The sequence below is a fragment of the Ranitomeya imitator genome, chromosome 9 (assembly GCF_032444005.1).
Source record: "Ranitomeya imitator isolate aRanImi1 chromosome 9, aRanImi1.pri, whole genome shotgun sequence".
Classification (NCBI taxonomy): domain Eukaryota; kingdom Metazoa; phylum Chordata; class Amphibia; order Anura; family Dendrobatidae; genus Ranitomeya; species Ranitomeya imitator.
Genome location: NC_091290.1, coordinates 147,152,890 through 147,174,563, shown reverse-complemented (window position 1 = coordinate 147,174,563; position 21,674 = coordinate 147,152,890). Strand labels below are relative to the sequence as shown.

The 21,674-nt window shown below is 52.7% G+C and overlaps 2 protein-coding genes across 4 annotated transcripts in view; both read right to left on the bottom strand.

Annotated features, from left to right (window-relative positions):
• The window catches only part of FA2H (fatty acid 2-hydroxylase), a 48,468-nt gene extending 41,625 nt beyond the window's left edge, over positions 1 to 6,843 (bottom strand). The window contains exon 1 of the mRNA XM_069739363.1: positions 6,564 to 6,843. Coding sequence (XP_069595464.1) covers positions 6,564 to 6,821 — 258 coding nt within the window. The 5' untranslated portion in view covers positions 6,822 to 6,843. The remainder of the gene's footprint in view (positions 1 to 6,563) is intronic.
• Positions 6,844 to 18,095: 11,252 nt separating this feature from the next.
• WDR59 (WD repeat domain 59) overlaps positions 18,096 to 21,674 on the bottom strand; it is a 35,790-nt gene continuing 32,211 nt past the window's right edge. For 2 of the 3 annotated variants that reach the window (XM_069739360.1, XM_069739361.1), the window contains exon 26: positions 18,096 to 18,934. In XM_069739360.1, coding sequence (XP_069595461.1) covers positions 18,699 to 18,934 — 236 coding nt within the window. In that variant the 3' untranslated portion in view covers positions 18,096 to 18,698. The remainder of the gene's footprint in view (positions 18,935 to 21,674) is intronic. The other variant, XM_069739362.1, reaches the window with a different exon arrangement.

Sequence of the window (21,674 nt, the reverse complement as noted above, 5' to 3'; positions counted from 1 at the left end):
ATACTGGAGCCCTCCTGAGTAATAACCCCCCAGAGTCCATCCTGGAGCCCTCCTGAGTAATAACCCCCCAGTGTCCCATCCTGGAGCCCTCCTGAGTAAAAACCCCCCAGAGTCCATCCTGGAGCCCTCCTGAGTAATAACCCCCCAGTGTCCCATCCTGGAGCCCTCCTGAGTATTACCCCCCAGTGTCCCATACTGGAGCCCTCCTGAGTATTACCCCCCCAGTGTCCCATCCTGGAGCCCTCCTGAATAATAACCCCCCAGTGTCCCATCCTGGAGCCCTCCTGAATAATAACCCCCTAGAGTCCCATCCTGGAGCCCTCCTGAGTAATAACCCCCCAGAGTCCATCCTGGTGCCCTCCTGAGTAATAACCCCCCCCAGTGTCCATCCTGGAGCCCTCCTGAGTAATAACCCCCCAGTGTCCCATCCTGGAGCCCTCCTGAGTAACAATCCCCTAGAGTCCCATCCTGGAGCCCTCCTGAGTAATAACTCCCCAGAGTCCATCCTGGAGCCCTCCTGAGTAATAACCCCCCAGTGTCCCATCCTGGAGCCCTCCTGAGTATTACCCCCCAGTGTCCCATACTGGAGCCCTCCTGAGTATTACCCCCCCAGTGTCCCATCCTGGAGCCCTCCTGAGTAATAACCCTCCAGTGTCCCATCCTGGAGCCCACCTGAGTATTAACCCCAGTGTCCCATCCTGGAGTCCTCCTGAGTATTACCCCCCCAGTGTCCCATCCTGGAGCCCTCCTGAGTAATAACCCCCCAGTGTCCCATCCTGGAGCCCTCCTTAGTATTACCCCCTCTGTGCCCCATCCTGGAGCCCTCCTGAGTATCAACCCCCCCAGTGTCCCATCCTGGAGCCACCCTGAGCATCAACCCCCCAGTGTCCAATCCTGGAGCCCGCCTGAGTATCAACCCCCCAGTGTCCCATACTGGAGCCCTCCTGGGTTTTACCCCCCTCTGTGCCCCATCCTGGAGCCCTCCTGAGTAATAACCCCCCAGTGTCCCATCCTGGAGCCCTCCTGAGTAACAACCCCCCAGTGTCCCATACCGGAGCCCTCCTGGGTATTACCCCCTCTGTGCCCCATCCTGGAGCCCTCCTTAGTATTACCCCCCAGTGTCCCATCCTGGAGCCCTCCTGAGTATCAACCCCCCCAGTGTCCCATCCTGGAGCCACCCTGAGCATCAACCCCCCAGTGTCCCATCCTGGAACCCTCCTGAGTAATAACCCCCCAGTGTCCCATCCTGGAGCCCTCCTGAGTAACAACCCCCCAGCGTCCCATACTGGAGCCCTCCTGGGTATTACCCCCTCTGTGCCCCATCCTGGAGCCCTCCAGAGAAATAACCCCTCCCCCCCCCCACTATCCCATCCTGGAGCCCTCCTCAGTACAACCCCCAGAGTACCACCTGGAGCATTTAACAGTGAGATTCCATTTCCCCACAGATGATGATCGGCTGTGATCTCTCGGAACACCGGAGGATACTCAGAGGCTGAGATAGATGATACATCAGGTGCAGGGCTGGGTACAGGCACAACAGCATAATGACCTGGGCACTGCCAGTTACACCCTATGGGTGGCAGGTGAGCCAGTGCCCAACACACAGGGACACACCTGTCACCACCGAAACTACAACTACTCAACTTCTTGTGATGACGGATGTACAAGCCCCCCCACACAGGACAGATAAACAAGCCCCCCACAGACATTCCTGGCAGGAGCCCAGGGGGCCCAAAGAGCAAAGAAGCAGCTCCATAGACATCACTAGGAAGCGACTGACGGCAGGTGTATACAGGTCCCCCTCCCCATATACAGGTGTATACAGGTCCCCCTCCCCATATACAGGTGTATACAGGTCCCCCTCCCCATATACAGGTGTATACAGGTCCCCCTCCCCATATACAGGTGTATACAGGTCCCCCTCCCCATATACAGGTGTATACAGGTCCCCCTCCCCATATACAGGTGTATACAGGTCCCCCTCCCCATATACAGGTGTATACAGGTCCCCCTCCCCATATACAGGTATACACAGGTCCCCCTCCCCATATACAGGTGTGTACAGGTCCCCCTCCCCATATACAGGTGTGTACAGGTCCCCCTCCCCATATACAGGTGTGTACAGGTCCCCCTCCCCATATACAGGTATACACAGGTCCCCCTCCCCATATACAGGTGTGTACAGGTCCCCCTCCCCATATACAGGTGTGTACAGGTCCCCCTCCCCATATACAGGTGTGTACAGGTCCCCCTCCCCATATACAGGTATACACAGGTCCCCCTCCCCATATACAGGTGTATACAGGTCCCCCTCCCCATATACAGGTGTATACAGGTCCCCCTCCCCATATACAGGTGTATACAGGTCCCCCTCCCCATATACAGGTGTATACAGGTCCCCCTCCCCATATACAGGTGTATACAGGTCCCCCTCCCCATATACAGGTATACACAGGTCCCCCTCCCCATATACAGGTGTATACAGGTCCCCCTCCCCATATACAGGTGTATACAGGTCCCCCTCCCCATATACAGGTGTATACAGGTCCCCCTCCCCATATACAGGTGTATACAGGTCCCCCTCCCCATATACAGGTGTATACAGGTCCCCCTCCCCATATACAGGTGTATACAGGTCCCCCTCCCCATATACAGGTATACACAGGTCCCCCTCCCCATATACAGGTGTATACAGGTCCCCCTCCCCATATACAGGTGTATACAGGTCCCCCTCCCCATATACAGGTGTATACAGGTCCCCCTCCCCATATACAGGTGTATACAGGTCCCCCTCCCCATATACAGGTATACACAGGTCCCCCTCCCCATATACAGGTGTGTACAGGTCGCCCTCCCCATATACAGGTGTGTACAGGTCCCCCTCCCCATATACAGGTGTATACAGGTCCCCCTCCCCATATACAGGTATACACAGGTCCCCCTCCCCATATACAGGTGTGTACAGGTCCCCCTCCCCATATACAGGTGTGTACAGGTCCCCCTCCCCATATACAGGTATACACAGGTCCCCCTCCCCATATACAGGTATACACAGGTCCCCCTCCCCATATACAGGTGTATACAGGTCCCCCTCCCCATATACAGGTGTATACAGGTCCCCCTCCCCATATACAGGTGTACACAGGTCCCCCTCCCCATATACAGGTATACACAGGTCCCCCTCCCCATATACAGGTGTATACAGGTCCCCCTCCCCATATACAGGTATACACAGGTCCCCCTCCCCATATACAGGTGTACACAGGTCCCCCTCCCCATATACAGGTGTATACAGGTCCCCCTCCCCATATACAGGTGTATACAGGTCCCCCTCCCCATATACAGGTGTACACAGGTGCCCCTCCCCATATACAGGTGTGTACAGGTCCCCCTCCCCATATACAGGTGTATACAGGTCCCCCTCCCCATATACAGGTGTATACAGGTCCCCCTCCCCATATACAGGTGTATACAGGTCCCCCTCCCCATATACAGGTGTATACAGGTCCCCCTCCCCATATACAGGTGTATACAGGTCCCCCTCCCCATATACAGGTGTATACAGGTCCCCCTCCCCATATACAGGTGTATACAGGTCCCCCTCCCCATATACAGGTGTATACAGGTCCCCCTCCCCATATACAGGTGTATACAGGTCCCCCTCCCCATATACAGGTGTATACAGGTCCCCCTCCCCATATACAGGTATACACAGGTCCCCCTCCCCATATACAGGTGTGTACAGGTCCCCCTCCCCATATACAGGTATACACAGGTCCCCCTCCCCATATAGAGGTGTGTACAGGTCCCCCTCCCCATATACAGGTATACACAGGTCCCCCTCCCCATATAGAGGTGTGTACAGGCCCCCCTCCCCATATACAGGTGTACACAGGTCCCACTCCCCATATACAGGTGTATACAGGTCCCCCTCCCCATATACAGGTGTATACAGGTCCCCCTCCCCATATACAGGTGTACACAGGTCCCCCTCCCCATATACAGGTATACACAGGCCCCCCTCCCCATATACAGGTGTACACAGGTCCCACTCCCCATATACAGGTGTGTACAGGTCCCCCTCCCCATATACAGGTGTGTACAGGTCCCCCTCCCCATATACAGGTGTACACAGGTCCCCCTCCCCATATACAGGTGTGTACAGGTCCCCCTCCCCATATACAGGTGTACACAGGTCCCCCTCCCCATATACAAGTATACACAGGTCCCCCTCCCCATATACAGGTGTGTACAGGTCCCCCTCCCCATATACAGGTATACACAGGCCCCCCTCCCCATATACAGGTATACACAGGTCCCCCTCCCCATATACAGGTGTACACAGGTCCCCCTCCCCATATACAGGTGTATACAGGTCCCCCTCCCCATATACAGGTATACACAGGTCCCCCTCCCCATATACAGGTGTACACAGGTCCCCCTCCCCATATACAGGTGTGTACAGGTCCCCCTCCCCATATACAGGTGTATACAGGTCCCCCTCCCCATATACAGGTATACACAGGTCCCCCTCCCCATATACAGGTGTACACAGGTCCCCCTCCCCATATACAGGTGTGTACAGGTCCCCCTCCCCATATACAGGTGTGTACACAGGTCCCCCTCCCCATATACAGGTGTACACAGGTCCCCCTCCCCATATACAGGTGTGTACAGGTCCCCCTCCCCATATACAGGTGTGTACAGGTCCCCCTCCCCATATACAGGTATACACAGGTCCCCCTCCCCATATACAGGTGTATACAGGTCCCCCTCCCCATATACAGGTGTATACAGGTCCCCCTCCCCATATACAGGTGTATACAGGTCCCCCTCCCCATATACAGGTGTATACAGGTCCCCCTCCCCATATACAGGTATACACAGGTCCCCCTCCCCATATACAGGTGTATACAGGTCCCCCTCCCCATATACAGGTGTATACAGGTCCCCCTCCCCATATACAGGTATACACAGGTCCCCCTCCCCATATACAGGTGTGTACAGGTCCCCCTCCCCATATACAGGTATACACAGGTCCCCCTCCCCATATACAGGTGTGTACAGGTCCCCCTCCCCATATACAGGTATACACAGGTCCCCCTCCCCATATACAAGTATACACAGGTCCCCCTCCCCATATACAGGTGTACACAGGTCCCCCTCCCCATATACAGGTGTACACAGGTCCCCCTCCCCATATACAGGTATATACAGGTCCCCCTCCCCATATACAGGTATACACAGGTCCCCCTCCCCATATACAGGTGTATACAGGTCCCCCTCCTCATATACAGGTGTGTACAGGTCCCACTCCCCATATACAGGTGTGTACAGGTCCCCCTCCCCATATACAGGTGTATACAGGTCCCCCTCCCCATATACAGGTATACACAGGTCCCCCTCCCCATATACAGGTGTGTACAGGTCCCCCTCCCCATATACAGGTGTACACAGGTCCCCCTCCCCATATACAGGTGTACACAGGTCCCCCTCCCCATATACAGGTGTATACAGGTCCCCCTCCCCATATACAGGTATATACAGGTCCCCCTCCCCATATACAGGAGTATACACAGGTCCCCCTCCCCATATACAGGTATACACAGGTCCCCCTCCCCATATACAGGTGTACACAGGTCCCCCTCCCCATATACAGGTATACACAGGTCCCCCTCCCCATATACAGGTATATACAGGTCCCCCTCCCCATATACAGGTGTACACAGGTCCCCCTCCCCATATACAGGTGTACACAGGTCCCCCTCCCCATATACAGGTGTACACAGGTCCCCCTCCCCATATACAGGTATACACAGGTCCCCCTCCCCATATACAGGTGTACACAGGTCCCCCTCCCCATATACAGGTATACACAGGTCCCCCTCCCCATATACAGGTATACACAGGTCCCCCTCCCCATATACAGGTATACACAGGCCCCCCTCCCCATATACAGGTGTACACAGGTCCCCCTCCCCATATACAGGTGTACACAGGTCCCCCTCCCCATATACAGGTATACACAGGTCCCCCTCCCCATATACAGGTGTACACAGGTCCCCCTCCCCATATACAGGTGTACACAGGTCCCCCTCCCCATATACAGGTGTACACAGGTCCCCCTCCCCATATACAGGTGTACACAGGTCCCCCTCCCCATATACAGGTGTGTACAGGTCCCCCTCCCCATATACAGGTGTATACAGGTCCCCCTCCCCATATACAGGTATACACAGGTCCCCCTCCCCATATACAGGTGTACACAGGTCCCCCTCCCCATATACAGGTGTGTACAGGTCCCCCTCCCCATATACAGGTGTACACAGGTCCCCCTCCCCATATACAGGTGTACACAGGTCCCCCTCCCCATATACAGGTGTACACAGGTCCCCCTCCCCATATACAGGTGTGTACAGGTCCCCCTCCCCATATACAAGTATACACAGGTCCCCCTCCCCATATACAGGTGTACACAGGCCCCCCTCCCCATATACAGGTATACACAGGTCCCCCTCCCCATATACAGGTGTCTACAGGTCGTACACACGGGCGCCTCTCACCTCCGGTACCGGCTCCTCCATCTCCCCCACATAGTACTGCTGTAACCAGCGCAGCGCGTTGTCGGAGTGCCGGTGCGGGGGTCCGTCCAGCTCCCGCCGGATGTCGGTGCCGGCTCGGTCCTGCAGCAGCTGTTCTCCCCCGGGATGGAGCTTGACGAAGCTGGAGACATCGTAGACGCTGCTCCCCCGGAGGAGCCAGCAGGCGCCCGCGGAGCACTTGTCCCGGAGCTCGGCGGCTGTTACCCGGCGCTCAGCCATAGACCGTGCAAAGTGTCCGGCAGCCCGCGCCGCCGGCGAACCCCGCTCAGCCGCCTCATCTGCATACACTGAATATTCAGCGAGGGGCGGGGCCGCGGAGTATACTCAATGAGGCGGCTGAGGAATGCGCGCCCGGCTCAGCACTGCCCTCTGGAGGCCGCGCTCCGCACTGCAGCTGCCTGGAATAAGACCCTGGCGACGGCGAATCGTTCCCCGCGGGGGCGCTGTCTGCGGCGGCTCACGTTTGCCAGGAATTGGTCCAGGCCCAGAGATTGACCGGGGGGCCACAGAGACCGAGCCCCCCACCCTGACCTGTCCTCTCATAATTCACCAATCATCCATTCCTAGAGGAAATCTGAGACTTGTGGTGCCTCCACAGCAGGAGGAGCCGTCACAATGTATCAGCACAGTATCTGCTGACCGAGCCACCTAGTGGGGAACAGAGGGAACAGCAGGCGTTCAGTTTTCTTAAGGAAAAGTTTGTGCCCCCATAGAAGCCAAGAGGGAATATAAAGCACCAAACCCCAGAAGTTCCCATCCGCTGTGCTGGTGGCTACATGCCAGTGTTCTTCATAATAACCCCCGGCGCGGTCCTGCAGGTGTGAACACGGCCTCAGTCAGCGATCGGCTGCAGCGGTCACAGGAGGAGAAGGTTCCCCGTCACTGACAGCATGCAGAGCGCTCGGCCTTCTGTCTGGGGTCTGCGGTGCCCCCCAGTATGAGTGTGCTCCTGGCTGTGGTGGGAGACACTGGGCCCAGTGTGATGTGAGGACAATGGGGCATGTCTGCCAGTCGCAGCTGGCGCTCAGGATGCGGGGGGCACCGGCACTGGGGTCTATTGTCTGAGCCTCCCGCAGCCCCACAAGGCGGCCATTCTCCGGACCCTGTGGGATCGCGGGCCGGCTCTGTCGGGGTTAAGCTATCTGGATAATCGGAAGTTCTGGACTATAAGACGCGGCTCTGAAGAGGTCACCACCAGCCCCAGGATGGCGCCTGTTCCTCATGCTTTACCCTGCAGCATCAGGCTGCCGTCACACTGTCAGGATTTGGTCAGTATTTTCCATCAGTATTTGTAGCCAAAACCAGGAGTGGAACAATCAGAGGGAAAGTATAATAGAAACATCTGCACCACTTCCAGGAGTGGGTGATAAATACAGAAGTGGTGCAGATGTTTCTATTATACTTTCCCTCTATTTGTTCCACTCCTGGTTTTGGCTACAAATACTGATGGAAAATACTGACCACATACTGCTAGTGTGACGGCAGCCATACTCTGCATAGTTTTCATCAGTGACACATAGCTCTGCACAGAGCCCCCACCCCGGTCACACAGCGCGGAGCCCCCACCCCGGTCACACAGCGCGGAGCCCCCACCCCGGTCACACAGCGCGGAGCCCCCACCGCGATCACACAGCGCGGAGCCCCCACCGCGATCACACAGCGCGGAGCCCCCACCCCGGTCACACAGCGCGGAGCCCCCACCCCAGTCACACAGCGCGGAGCCCCCACCCCGATCACACAGCGCGGAGCCCCCACCCCGATCACACAGCGCGGAGCCCCCACCCCGGTCACACAGCGCGGAGCCCCCACCCCGGTCACACAGCGCGGAGCCCCCACCGCGATCACACAGCGCGGAGCCCCCACCCCGGTCACACAGCGCGGAGCCCCCACCCCAGTCACACAGCGCGGAGCCCCCACCCCGATCACACAGCGCGGAGCCCCCACCCCGATCACACAGCGCGGAGCCCCCACCCCGGTCACACAGCGCGGAGCCCCCACCCCGGTCACACAGCGCGGAGCCCCCACCCCGGTCACACAGCGCGGAGCCCCCACCCCGGTCACACAGCGCGGAGCCCCCACCCCGGTCACACAGCGCGGAGCCCCCACCGCGATCACACAGCGCGGAGCCCCCACCGCGATCACACAGCGCGGAGCCCCCACCCCGGTCACACAGCGCGGAGCCCCCACCCCAGTCACACAGCGCGGAGCCCCCACCCCGATCACACAGCGCGGAGCCCCCACCCCGATCACACAGCGCGGAGCCCCCACCCCGGTCACACAGCGCGGAGCCCCCACCCCGGTCACACAGCGCGGAGCCCCCACCCCGGTCACACAGCGCGGAGCCCCCACCCCGGTCACACAGCGCGGAGCCCCCACCCCGGTCACACAGCGCGGAGCCCCCACCGCGATCACACAGCGCGGAGCCCCCACCGCGATCACACAGCGCGGAGCCCCCACCCCGGTCACACAGCGCGGAGCCCCCACCCCAGTCACACAGCGCGGAGCCCCCACCCCGATCACACAGCGCGGAGCCCCCACCCCGATCACACAGCGCGGAGCCCCCACCCCGGTCACACAGCGCGGAGCCCCCACCCCGGTCACACAGCGCGGAGCCCCCACCCCGGTCACACAGCGCGGAGCCCCCACCCCGGTCACACAGCGCGGAGCCCCCACCCCGGTCACACAGCGCGGAGCCCCCACCCCGGTCACACAGCGCGGAGCCCCCACCCCGGTCACACAGCGCGGAGCCCCCACCCCGGTCACACAGCGCGGAGCCCCCACCGCGATCACACAGCGCGGAGCCCCCACCCCGGTCACACAGCGCAGAGCCCCCACCCCGGTCACACAGCGCGGAGCCCCCACCCCGGTCACACAGCGCGGAGCCCCCACCGCGATCACACAGCGCGGAGCCCCCACCGCGATCACACAGCGCGGAGCCCCCACCGCGATCACACAGCGCGGAGCCCCCACCCCGGTCACACAGCGCGGAGCCCCCACCCCGGTCACACAGCGCGGAGCCCCCACCCCGGTCACACAGCGCGGAGCCCCCACCGCGATCACACAGCGCGGAGCCCCCACCCCGGTCACACAGCACGGAGCCCCCACCGCGATCACACAGCGCGGAGCCCCCACCCCGGTCACACAGCGCGGAGCCCCCACCCCGGTCACACAGCGCGGAGCCCCCACCCCGGTCACACAGCACGGAGCCCCCACCGCGATCACACAGCGCGGAGCCCCCACCCCGGTCACACAGCGCGGAGCCCCCACCCCGGTCACACAGCACGGAGCCCCCATCGTGATCACACAGTGCGGAGCCCCCACCCCGGTCACACAGCGCGGAGCCCCCACCCCGGTCACACAGCACGGAGCCCCCACCCCGGTCACACAGCGCGGAGCCCCCACCGCGATCACACAGCGCGGAGCCCCCACCGCGATCACACAGCGCGGAGCCCCCACCCCGGTCACACAGCGCGGAGCCCCCACCCCGGTCACACAGCGCGGAGCCCCCACCCCGGTCACACAGCGCGGAGCCCCCACCGCGATCACACAGCGCGGAGCCCCCACCCCGGTCACACAGCACGGAGCCCCCACCGCGATCACACAGCGCGGAGCCCCCACCCCGGTCACACAGCGCGGAGCCCCCACCCCGGTCACACAGCGCGGAGCCCCCACCCCGGTCACACAGCACGGAGCCCCCACCGCGATCACACAGCGCGGAGCCCCCACCCCGGTCACACAGCGCGGAGCCCCCACCCCGGTCACACAGCGCGGAGCCCCCACCCCGGTCACACAGCGCGGAGCCCCCACCCCGGTCACACAGCACGGAGCCCCCATCGTGATCACACAGTGCGGAGCCCCCACCCCGGTCACACAGTTCAGAGCTTCTACATTAGACAGACAGTGCGGAGCCATTTCTGATACTAGCGACTAGGCTGCGGTATCTAGACCGATCACACCTGATGCCCCCCATTATGTCCCGTTTCCGGCAGTCTCGGGGACAGGTGTGCGCTGCGCCCGCCCTGCTGTATGATTCACCAGTGTTCGGTGTAATGTGAGAGTCACACATCTCGGGGCAGCGTGACACCAGCGGACACCTGATACCGCCTGGACCCGGGGGTCTCCCATATATAACCACAGCTGCCGGGCGCTCCGCAGACCACCTCCGGAGCTGAATGGCCACGTTCCTGCCTGTGAGTAAACGCCTGGTGTACAGCGGTGCACACTGCCAGATGTGGGGGGCGACTGGTGACATACGCTGATAGTGGAGAAGGCACAAAGGGGTCCATCCCCCCATAACTCCCCATGGGGACGCAGGACACAGGCTGTCTTGTATACAGAAGTACACCAGCCTCATCAGGTCTCACATCGATCAGATAACGTGTGCCGCTTGTATTGTGATGTAGAAAACCTCACGGTTCCGTTTGCTACAATGTATCAGTCCAGGTTCCGAGGATGCAGGAGCTCCGCACCATAGGGCGAGCGGCGGCCATAGATAACGGGGTCATTAGGCTGCTCCCCCCATGGAAGTGATAAAGGGGTCCAGGGAAGTTATCACATATCTGTGGGATCAATGATGCCGTATACATCAGTGGGGGTCCGGACGCTGGGGCCCCCGCTAATCAGCAGAATGGGGGCGACAGTATACAAGGCCAACCACTGCTCCATCCATTCGCTACAAAACTGCACACATTATCATACTGATCCCTGACCTGATGAGGCTGGTGTACTTACTATGGAAATCCATGACCATATAAACCTCTAATTTTTGGAGTACGCCAGATTCATTACCACGGTGCACAAGTGCGGGGGGTGATCAATGTCACCGCTATCATACTTGGCCACCAGAAATTTGCATAAAAAAAATACATTTGTTATTTTTTTTATATAAATTCTTTGTTGCTAAAGCAAGATCGGCCGGCGGCCCCCGACTGACTGCCGGTAACGAGAAAGAAACGGTTCTCTCCCATAAGGCCGTGTGCACACGGAGCAGAAACGGGACAGGAAAACGCTTTTGTAGAAGTTTTGTGATTTGAGACTTTATTCTGCAGAGACCCCTGAACCCTCAGTGTGCACACAGCCCAACGCCGTCTTTCTTCACAGTATGCCTCCTGCTACGGCAATAAGCCGGCGCGGCCAGTCCCGGCCAAGAACAGAGGGCTGTCATTACTGGGGACCCCGCCATGTTTGATGAACCGACGCCGACAACGGGAGAAACCGACTGCGGAACTGACACTGAGGCAACTCACACAACTCATCAAAGTTCTCCAGCAAAAGCCAAAGAAAAGCACCGAAGAGGGGAAAGAGAGCGACCCGGGGAGGTGAGAGGCCGCCGAGCCCATCTACTGCCCCAGTGTGAACAAAACCCTAGAATAACGCCTATGGGTGAGGGAGCCAGCACTGTGGATGCCTGACCAACGCATACACATAATGAAGCCAGCATTAGTGACCTGTATTATACCCCAGAGCTGCACTCACTATTCTGCGGGTGCAGTCACTGTGTACATACATTACATTACTGATCCTGACTTACATCCTGTATTATACTCCAGAGCTGCACTCACTATTCTGCTGGTGCAGTCACTGTGTACATAAATTACATTATTGATCCTGAGTTACATCCTGTATTATACTCCAGAGCTGCACTCACTATTCTGCTGGTGCAGTCACTGTGTACATACATTACTGATCCTGAGTTACCTCCTGTATTATACTCCAGAGCTGCACTCACTATTCTGCTGGTGCAGTCACTGTGTAAATACATTACTGATCCTGAGTTACCTCCTGTATTATACTCCAGAGCTGCACTCACTATTCTGCTGGTGCAGTCACTGTGTAAATACATTACTGATCCTGAGTTACCTCCTGTATTATACTCCAGAGCTGCACTCACTATTCTGCTGGTGCAGTCACTGTGTAAATACATTACTGATCCTGAGTTACATCCTGTATTATACCCCAGAGCTGCACTCACTATTCTGCTGGTGCAGTCACTTGTACATACATTACATTATTGATCCTTAGTTACATCCTGTATTATACCCCAGAGCTGCGCTCACTATTTTGCTGGTGCAGTCACTGTGTACATACATTACTGATCCTGAGTTACATCCTGTATTATACCCCAGAGCTGCACTCACTATTCTGCTGGTGCAGTCACTGTGTACATACATTACAGTACTGATCCTGAGTTACATCCTGATTATACCCCAGAGCTGCACTCACTATTCTGCTGGTGCAGTCACTGTGTACATACATTACTGATCCTGAGTTACATCCTGTATTATACCCCAGAGCTGCACTCACTATTCTGCTGGTGCAGTCACTGTGTACATACACTACATTACTGATCCTGAGTTACATCCTGTATTATACTCCAGAGCTGCACTCACTATTCTGCTGGTGCAGTCACTGTGTACATACATTACATTACTGATCCTGAGTTACCTCCTGTATTATACTCCAGAGCTGCACTCACTATTCTGCTGGTGCAGTCACTGTGTACATACATTACATTACTGATCCTGAGTTACATCCTGTATTATACCCCAGAGCTGCACTCACTATTCTGCTGGTGCAGTCACTGTGTACATACATTACTGATCCTGAGCTACATCCTGTATTACACCCCAGAGCTGCACTCACTATTCTGCTGGTGCAGTCACTGTGTACATACATTACATTACTGATCCTGAGTTACATCCTGTATTATACTCCAGAGCTGTGGTCACTATTCTGCTGGTGCAGTCACTGTACATACATTACATTACTGATCCTGAGTTACATCCTGTATTATACCCCAGAGCTGCACTCACTATTCTGCTGGTGCAGTCACTGTGTACATACATTACTGATCCTGAGCTACATGTACTCCAGAGCTGCACTCACTATTCTGCTGGTACAGACAATGTCCTTTGCACAGCAATATTGTGTCACATTCTGATTTCCTCTATTTCAGAGCCGTCGTCTCTTGTTTCTGTCACCCGAAGATCTTTGGATTTCGCTGTCTCCCCTGCGTCTATGATCGCAGTAAACGAGCCGGATGACACCAGTACTTTCCCTATAAATCTTCAGTAGAACACTCTGCCGCGTCCTGTGACGGCCGCCATGTTCACTATTCCCTTCAGGACGAGAAGCCGAATTTCCCAACATCAGACGCTATGGAGAAAGTGATGAAGAATACGGAGTGCACAGGAAACAGAGGACCTGCAGAGCGTAAATCATAACGCTGAGCTGACAGATGATCCCAGCAGGACAGACAGAAAGATGTCGCCTGTGAGAGGAAGCGTGACCTGAAAATCAATAAATTTAACAGTGTTAAATAAAGGTATCGCAAAATATAACTGCATCGCTCCGTCTATTACAGCTCGGCCGCACTATGAGCGCAGCTCCTGTCATCCTGCCTGCACTTATTGTAAAAGGGGTTCTGCAGCATCTTGGGGTGTACAATACAGAACGTTAGTTGTGGGATCGGTGCCTGCAGCCTTCTAGGATGCTGTTTTGAGCCCCCGCGGGCCAATAGAACAACTCCACCCGTAGGGGGCAGCGGATAGCTGACATGAGCTGTGGCGTGTTCTGGGCACTTAAAGGGGCGCGCACACAGGGGCTACAGCCTGACTTCAGCTCCTGTATGAGGGGTCCTCCATCGCTGGCGCAAATAAAACTTCCGAAAAGTGACGCTTTACATAATGAATGCTTGCTGTCACTGAATGGAAGCGTGGTTTACATTAGGAGGCCGATACCTGCAGACTGCATGAGGAAGGAACCGCCCTGACACACTGTAACGACGTCTGCACACAATCAGGGCCGCTTTTTGTAAACTAGGTTTCCATTCACTGACAGAAAGCCAAGCAGGGGAAAAGCTGCAGCAGATCGGCCACTTTCTGACTTTTCTGCTCTCGCGGCAGAACTTTATATTACTTCTCTATTAAAGGGACGGTCTCTGACTTATTGCAAAATGCCTCCAGAAACTTTGGAATTTTACCTCGTAGCAATACTCCTCGCTTATAGGTTACAGCACGTTGCCTTGGTGCCTGGCCACTTTTGCAGTCTATGAGAGGTGGCCGGTTTCCTAGGCCAGCAGTGCAGCGCTTACAAGCTCTTTGTTGCAGATGCTGCATGCGTTGCTCTGAATCTGGTGGGATCTTTGGATCCGTCCATCCACTCCCCCGATGGTCCGAACCATCAATCATCAGGAGCGCTGCACACAGCTGGGAGGTTGGGTAAGAAAAAGAAGCAACCACCCCTTTAAGACTCCTTCTGGGAGGAGTGTCGTAGTACAGGCTGCAGAAGAATCTCCACATCCCGACTTCTCACAGCTGAGGGGTTGTTACTATTTCATCCAGTCCAGACCACCCTAGAGAGTGACAGGCTGATACATTGTAACAAACAGGAGACGACTGTCAGGGCTGGACGCAACTGTAACAGACCTGCAGCAGTGCTCAGCATTGGGGTGAAACAAGGAAGTTTCCATTCACTCATCACAAGCGCAGAACTTAAAAAAAGTCAAATTAAAAAGTTGCTAAACCTTTTGCATCACATTGGAAAACCCCTTGAATTTTTTTTTTTTTTTTTCGGGTGGAATTTCCACTCATGTCCTGTTCATTACTATCAGGGCAGTAACAGATGTGACGGCTGCCGGGACCCCGACTTATCTCCTGGTGCGGACAGCCACGGGACAATTCCCCAATAATGGCCGCCCCTGTGTACCAGAGCCGGGAAGACGAGGGGTGATGCTTCCCCGTACTCCTCCCTGGCGTGATGGAACGGTGCTTGTGATGTCATATGACGGGAAGGTGATGTCATACAGGTCACATGACCAGACAGGAATGGGTTAATGGGCAAGTTCTGCTCCGCTCCTGCGCTAGCTACAGCTCCCCTGCAGGTCGCTCATGGAATTACTTCCAGGGAGGAATATAAACGTTAGATTTATCACAGTCGCAATGTTATCACCCAACTTTCCAGGGAACAGACAAATGACGCACAGACTAGATGGAGATGATGTGTGCAGGCCTATAGTGATTAGAGAGCAGGGTCATGCGGGGTGACGGGGGTCTCGCCCTGACCCTACGCCCACACTGTGTACCGGGAATAACCTGACGATGTGTGGTGACGGAGGGCGCAGCGTGTGGAGTAACGACCCGGCAACCGCACAACACAGATCCACGCACAATGGGAAGGCGCCGGGCCGGATCGTGTGCGAGTAACGCGATCCGCAGGACACGACTGAGGTTACCCCGGACAAAGGGGCGAACTGCGGGCGTGTGAGAGTGTGTCAGCCGGCCAGTGCCGGGAAGGTGTAACCTACACCCCACCGCCACCGGATCACCCACCCAACAGAGACATGGGGGGCAGACCGTGGGGAAAGTGGAGAATGAATGCTGTAGTAATAGTGCCATAGTACGGCACCTACGTAATGGTGCCATCCTGTGCCATAGCACCGCATCAACGTATGGTGCCATCCTGTACCATAGTACACCGCATCAACGTATGGTGCCATCCTGTGCCATAGTACCACCACACCTACACAATGGTGCTATCCTGTGCCATAGCACCGCCACATCTACACAATGGTGCCATCCTGTGCCATAGTACACCGCATCAACGTATGGTGCCATCTTATGCCATAGTACCACACCTACGTAATGGTGCCATCCTGTGCCATAGTACCACCACACCTACGTAATGGTGCCATCCTGTGCCATAGTACAGCACCTACGTAATGGTGCCATCCTGTGCCATAGCACCGCTGCATCTACACAATGGTGCCATCCTGTGCCATAGTACACCGCATCAACGTATGGTGCCATCTTATGCCATAGTACCACACCTACGTAATGGTGCCATCCTGTGCCATAGTACCACCACACCTACGTAATGGTGCCATCCTGTGCCATAGTACAGCACCTACGTAATGGTGCCATCCTGTGCCATAGCACCGCCACATCTACACAATGGTGCCATCCTGTGCCATAGTACACCGCATCAACGTATGGTGCCATCTTATGCCATAGTACCACACCTACGTAATGGTGCCATCCTGTGCCATAGTACCACCACACCTACGTAATGGTGCCATCCTGTGCCATAGTACAGCACCTACGTAATGGTGCCATCCTGTGCCATAGCACCGCTGCATCTACACAATGGTGCCATCCTGTGCCATAGTACACCGCATCAACGTATGGTGCCATCTTATGCCATAGTACCACACCTACGTAATGGTGCCATCCTGTGCCATAGTACCACCACACCTACGTAATGGTGCCATCCTGTGCCATAGTACAGCACCTACGTAATGGTGCCATCCTGTGCCATAGCACCGCTGCATCTACACAATGGTGCCATCCTGTGCCATAGTACACCGCATCAACGTATGGTGCCATCTTATGCCATAGTACCACACCTACGTAATGGTGCCATCCTGTGCCATAGTACCACACCTACGTAATGGTGCCATCCTGTGCCATAGTACACCACATCAACGTATGGTGCCATCCTGTGCCATAGTACCGTCGCACCTACACAATGGTGCCATCCTGTACCACACCTACGTAATGGTGCTATCCTATGTCATAGTACCACCACACCTACATAATGGTGCCATATTAACCCCGCATCAATGTAATGGTGCCATCCTGTGCCATAGTACACCACACTTACGTAATGGTGCCATTCTGTGCCATAGCAACGCCGCATCTACATAATGGTGTAATCCTGTGCCATAGTACACCACATCAATGTATGGTGCCATCCTGTGCCATAGCACCGCCGAATCTACACAATGGTGCCATCCTGTGCCATAGTACACCGCATCAACGTTTGGTGCCATCTTGTGCCATAGTACCACCACACCTACGTAATGGTGCCATCCTGTGCCATAGTACCACCGAACCTACATAATGGTACCATCCTGTGCCATAGTACCGTCGCACCTACACAATGGTGCCATCCTGTACCACACCTACGTAATGGTGCCATAGTACCACCGCATCAACGTAATCGTGCCATCCTGTGCCATAGTACCACCGCACCTATGTAACGGTGCCATCTTTTGCCATAGTACCACCACACCTACAAAACGTTGCCATCCTGTGCCATAGCACCGCCGCTACTACACTATGGTGCCGTCCTGTGCCATAGTACCACCGCACCCAATAGTGCCATCCTGTCCCATAGTACCACACCACCGCACAATGCCGCTATACCACACCTATGTAGTAGTGCCATCCTGTATGTGCTATAGCAGAATACCACACCCCCATGGCATCATTATGGCGCCACCACACTTATATAAATAATGCTGCAGCAGGTACCAAATAATGCAGTGCCACACTTCCCACCAATGCTGTAGTATATAGCTGTACGGAGCAGTGCTACACCGTGCGATACAGCCGCACTCTACAGTACCACACAATGGGGAGATGGCCCTCGGGGGTCAGGAGGCCGTGACACCTGGACAGATCGTAATGGTGAGAAAAAAAATGCAGTAAGACATCAGGGGACAAGACCATTTTTATTATTCACATTTTTTTTTATTTATATAAAAGGTTTATACAACATTTGTAGCCAACACTGACGTATAATGAAATGGCAGAGGATGGCGCCTGTCATGTCAGGAGCGACCAGTTTCTTACTCCGAGGAGCGGAATGGATTGCAGCTTCATCCTCATGCTTTACACAGCAGCTATGCTGAGACTTGTAGTACGGCAGCGAGCTGAAGCCGTACGATCGTCACTCAGATCAAAGGGGAAAAAAAAAAAAAAAAAAATCACAAAGAAGATTCTGCCAAAGTGTTAGAGAATAGTGCAGACCCTCGAGACGTCGGAGCAGCAGAGTCACGTCCCAAAAAAATATGTACAGTGAAATCCTTCAAGATGGCGGCCAACGGCAAGACGTGGCTACAAGTCACCAATGGGAAATCGCCATTAACGTAGAACCTGAAGAAATGATCTGATGAGGTACGTCATCCATTATACATACACCCTCCAATAGAGGACAGTTCCCAGAGTCACCACACAGTGGCGCTATGATGGCGTCTGATACAGGAGACGTGTATGGAGCCGCCTGTGAGGAATCATCTTGGGGAGGGGGCGATAATCAGAAGGTGCTTTCCAACAAGCAGTGGCAGCCGCAGCCGGTGGGGCAGACCTCCTGAGAGCTGAACCACTCCAGCATGTGAGCCGTGTGCCCGCCATGGCCGCAGCTCAAGCAGAAGTTAGAAGACCCCCGGACGGCCACGTGGCAGATGGCACACTGAAAGGTGAACCCCTTACAGATCGCACATTGCGTACCCCGAACCTCACTGCGACAGTGGCTGCAATACACCCCGAACTCTGAAGGCAGAAAGCAGAATAGAAAAGTGCACAAAGAGTGGTATATAGTAGTTATATCCTTGTACATAGAGGCAGTATTATAGTAGTTATATCCTTGTACATAGAGGCAGTATTATAGTAGTTATATTCTTGTACATAGGAGCGGTATTATAGTAGTTATATTCTTGTACATAGGGGCAGTATTATAGTAGTTATATTCTTGTACATAGGGAGCAGTATTATAGTAGTTATATTCTTGTACATAGAGGCAGTATTATAGTAGTTATAGTCTTGTATATAGGAGCAGTATTATAGTGGTTATATTCTTGTACATAGGAGCAGTATTATAGGAGTTATATTCTTGTACATAGGGGCAGTATTATAGTAGTTATATCCTTGTACATAGAGGCAGTATTATAGTAGTTATATTCTTGTATATAGGAGCAGTATTATAGTGGTTATATTCTTGTACATAGGAGCAGTATTATAGGAGTTATATTCTTGTACATAGGGGCAGTATTATAGTAGTTATATTCTTGTACATAGGGGCAGTATTATAGTAGTTATATTCTTGTATATAGGGTCAGTATTATAGTAGTCATATTCTTGTGCATAGGGGCAGTATTATAGTAGTTATATTCTTGTACATAGGGGCAGTATTATAGTAGTTATATTCTTGTACATAGGGGCAGTATTATAGTAGTTATATTCTTGTGCATAGGGGCAGTATTATAGTAGTTATATTCTTGTACATAGGAGCAGTATTATAGTAGTTATATTCTTGTACATAGGGGCAGTATTATAGTAGTTATATTCTTGTGCATAGGGGCAGTATTATAGTAGTTATATTCTTGTACATAGGAGCAGTATTATAGTAGTTATATTCTTGTACATAGAGGCAGTATTATAGTAGTTATATTCTTGTACATAGGAGCAGTATTATAGTAGTTATATTCTTGTACATAGGAGCAGTACTATAGTAGTTATATTCTTGTATATAGGGAGCAGTACTATAGTAGTTATATTCTTGTACATAGGGGCAGTATTATAGTAGTTATATTCTTGTACATAGGAGCAGTATTATAGTAGTTATATTCTTGTACATAGGGGCAGTATTATAGTAGTTATATTCTTGTACATAGGAGCAGTATTATAGTAGTTATATTCTTGTACATAGGAGCAGTATTCTAGTAGTTATATTCTTGTACATAGGAGCAGTATTATAGTACTTATATTCTTGTACATAGGAGCAGTATTACAGTAGTTATATTCTTGTATATAGGGGGCAGTATTATAGTAGTTATATTCTTGTACATAGGAGCAGTATTATAGTAGTTATATTCTTGTACATAGGGGCAGTATTATAGTAGTTATATTCTTGTACATAGGAGCAGTATTATAGTAGTTATATTCTTGTATATAGGGGGCAGTATTATAGTACTTATATTCTTGTACATAGGAGCAGTATTATAGTAGTTATATTCTTGTACATAGGGGCAGTATTATAGTAGTTATATTCTTGTATATAGGAGCAGTATTATAGTAGTTATATTCTTGTACATAGGGGCAGTATTATAGTAGTTATATTCTTGTACATAGGAGCAGTATTATAGTAGTTATATTCTTGTACATAGGAGCAGTATTATAGTAGTTATATTCTTGTATATAGGGGGCAGTATTATAGTAGTTATATTCTTGTACATAGGAGCAGTATTCTAGTAGTTATATTCTTGTATATAGGAGCAGTATTATAGTAGTTATATTCTTGTATATAGGGGGCAGTATTATAGTAGTTATATTCTTGTACATAGGAGCAGTATTATAGTAGTTATATTCTTGTATATAGGGGGCAGTATTATAGTAGTTATATTCTTGTACATGGGAGCAGTATTCTAGTAGTTATATTCTTGTATATAGGAGCAGTATTATAGTAGTTATATTCTTGTATATAGGGGGCAGTATTATAGTAGTTATATTCTTGTACATAGGAGCAGTATTATAGTAGTTATATTCTTGTACATAGGAGCAGTATTATAGTAGTTATATTCTTGTATATAGGGGGCAGTATTATAGCAGTTATATACTTCTACATAGGGGCAGTATTATAGTAGTTATATTCTTGTACATAGGAGCTGTATTATAGTAGTTATATTCTTGTACATAGGAGCAGTATTCTAGTAGTTATATTCTTGTACATAGGAGCAGTATTATAGTAGTTATATTCTTGTATATAGGGGGCAGTATTATAGTAGTTATATTCTTGTACATAGGAGCAGTATTATAGTAGTTATATTCTTGTACATAGGAGCAGTATTCTAGCAGTTATATTCTTGTACATAGGGGCAGTATTATAGCAGTTATATTCTTGTACATAGGAGCTGTATTATAGTAGTTATATTCTTGAACATAGGAGCAGTATTATAGTAGTTATATTCTTGTACATAGGAGCAGTATTCTAGTAGTTATATTCTTGTACATAGGGGCAGTATTATAGTAGTTATATTCTTGTACATGGGGCAGTATTATAGTAGTTATATTCTTGTACATAGGGGCAGTATTATAGTAGTTATATTCTTGTACATAGGAGCAATATTATAGTAGTTATATTCTTGTACATAGGAGCAGTATTATAGTAGTTATATTCTTGTACATAGGGGCAGTATTATAGTAGTTATATTCTTGTACATGGGGCAGTATTATAGTAGTTATATTCTTGTACATAGGGGCAGTATTATAGTAGTTATATTCTTGTACATAGGAG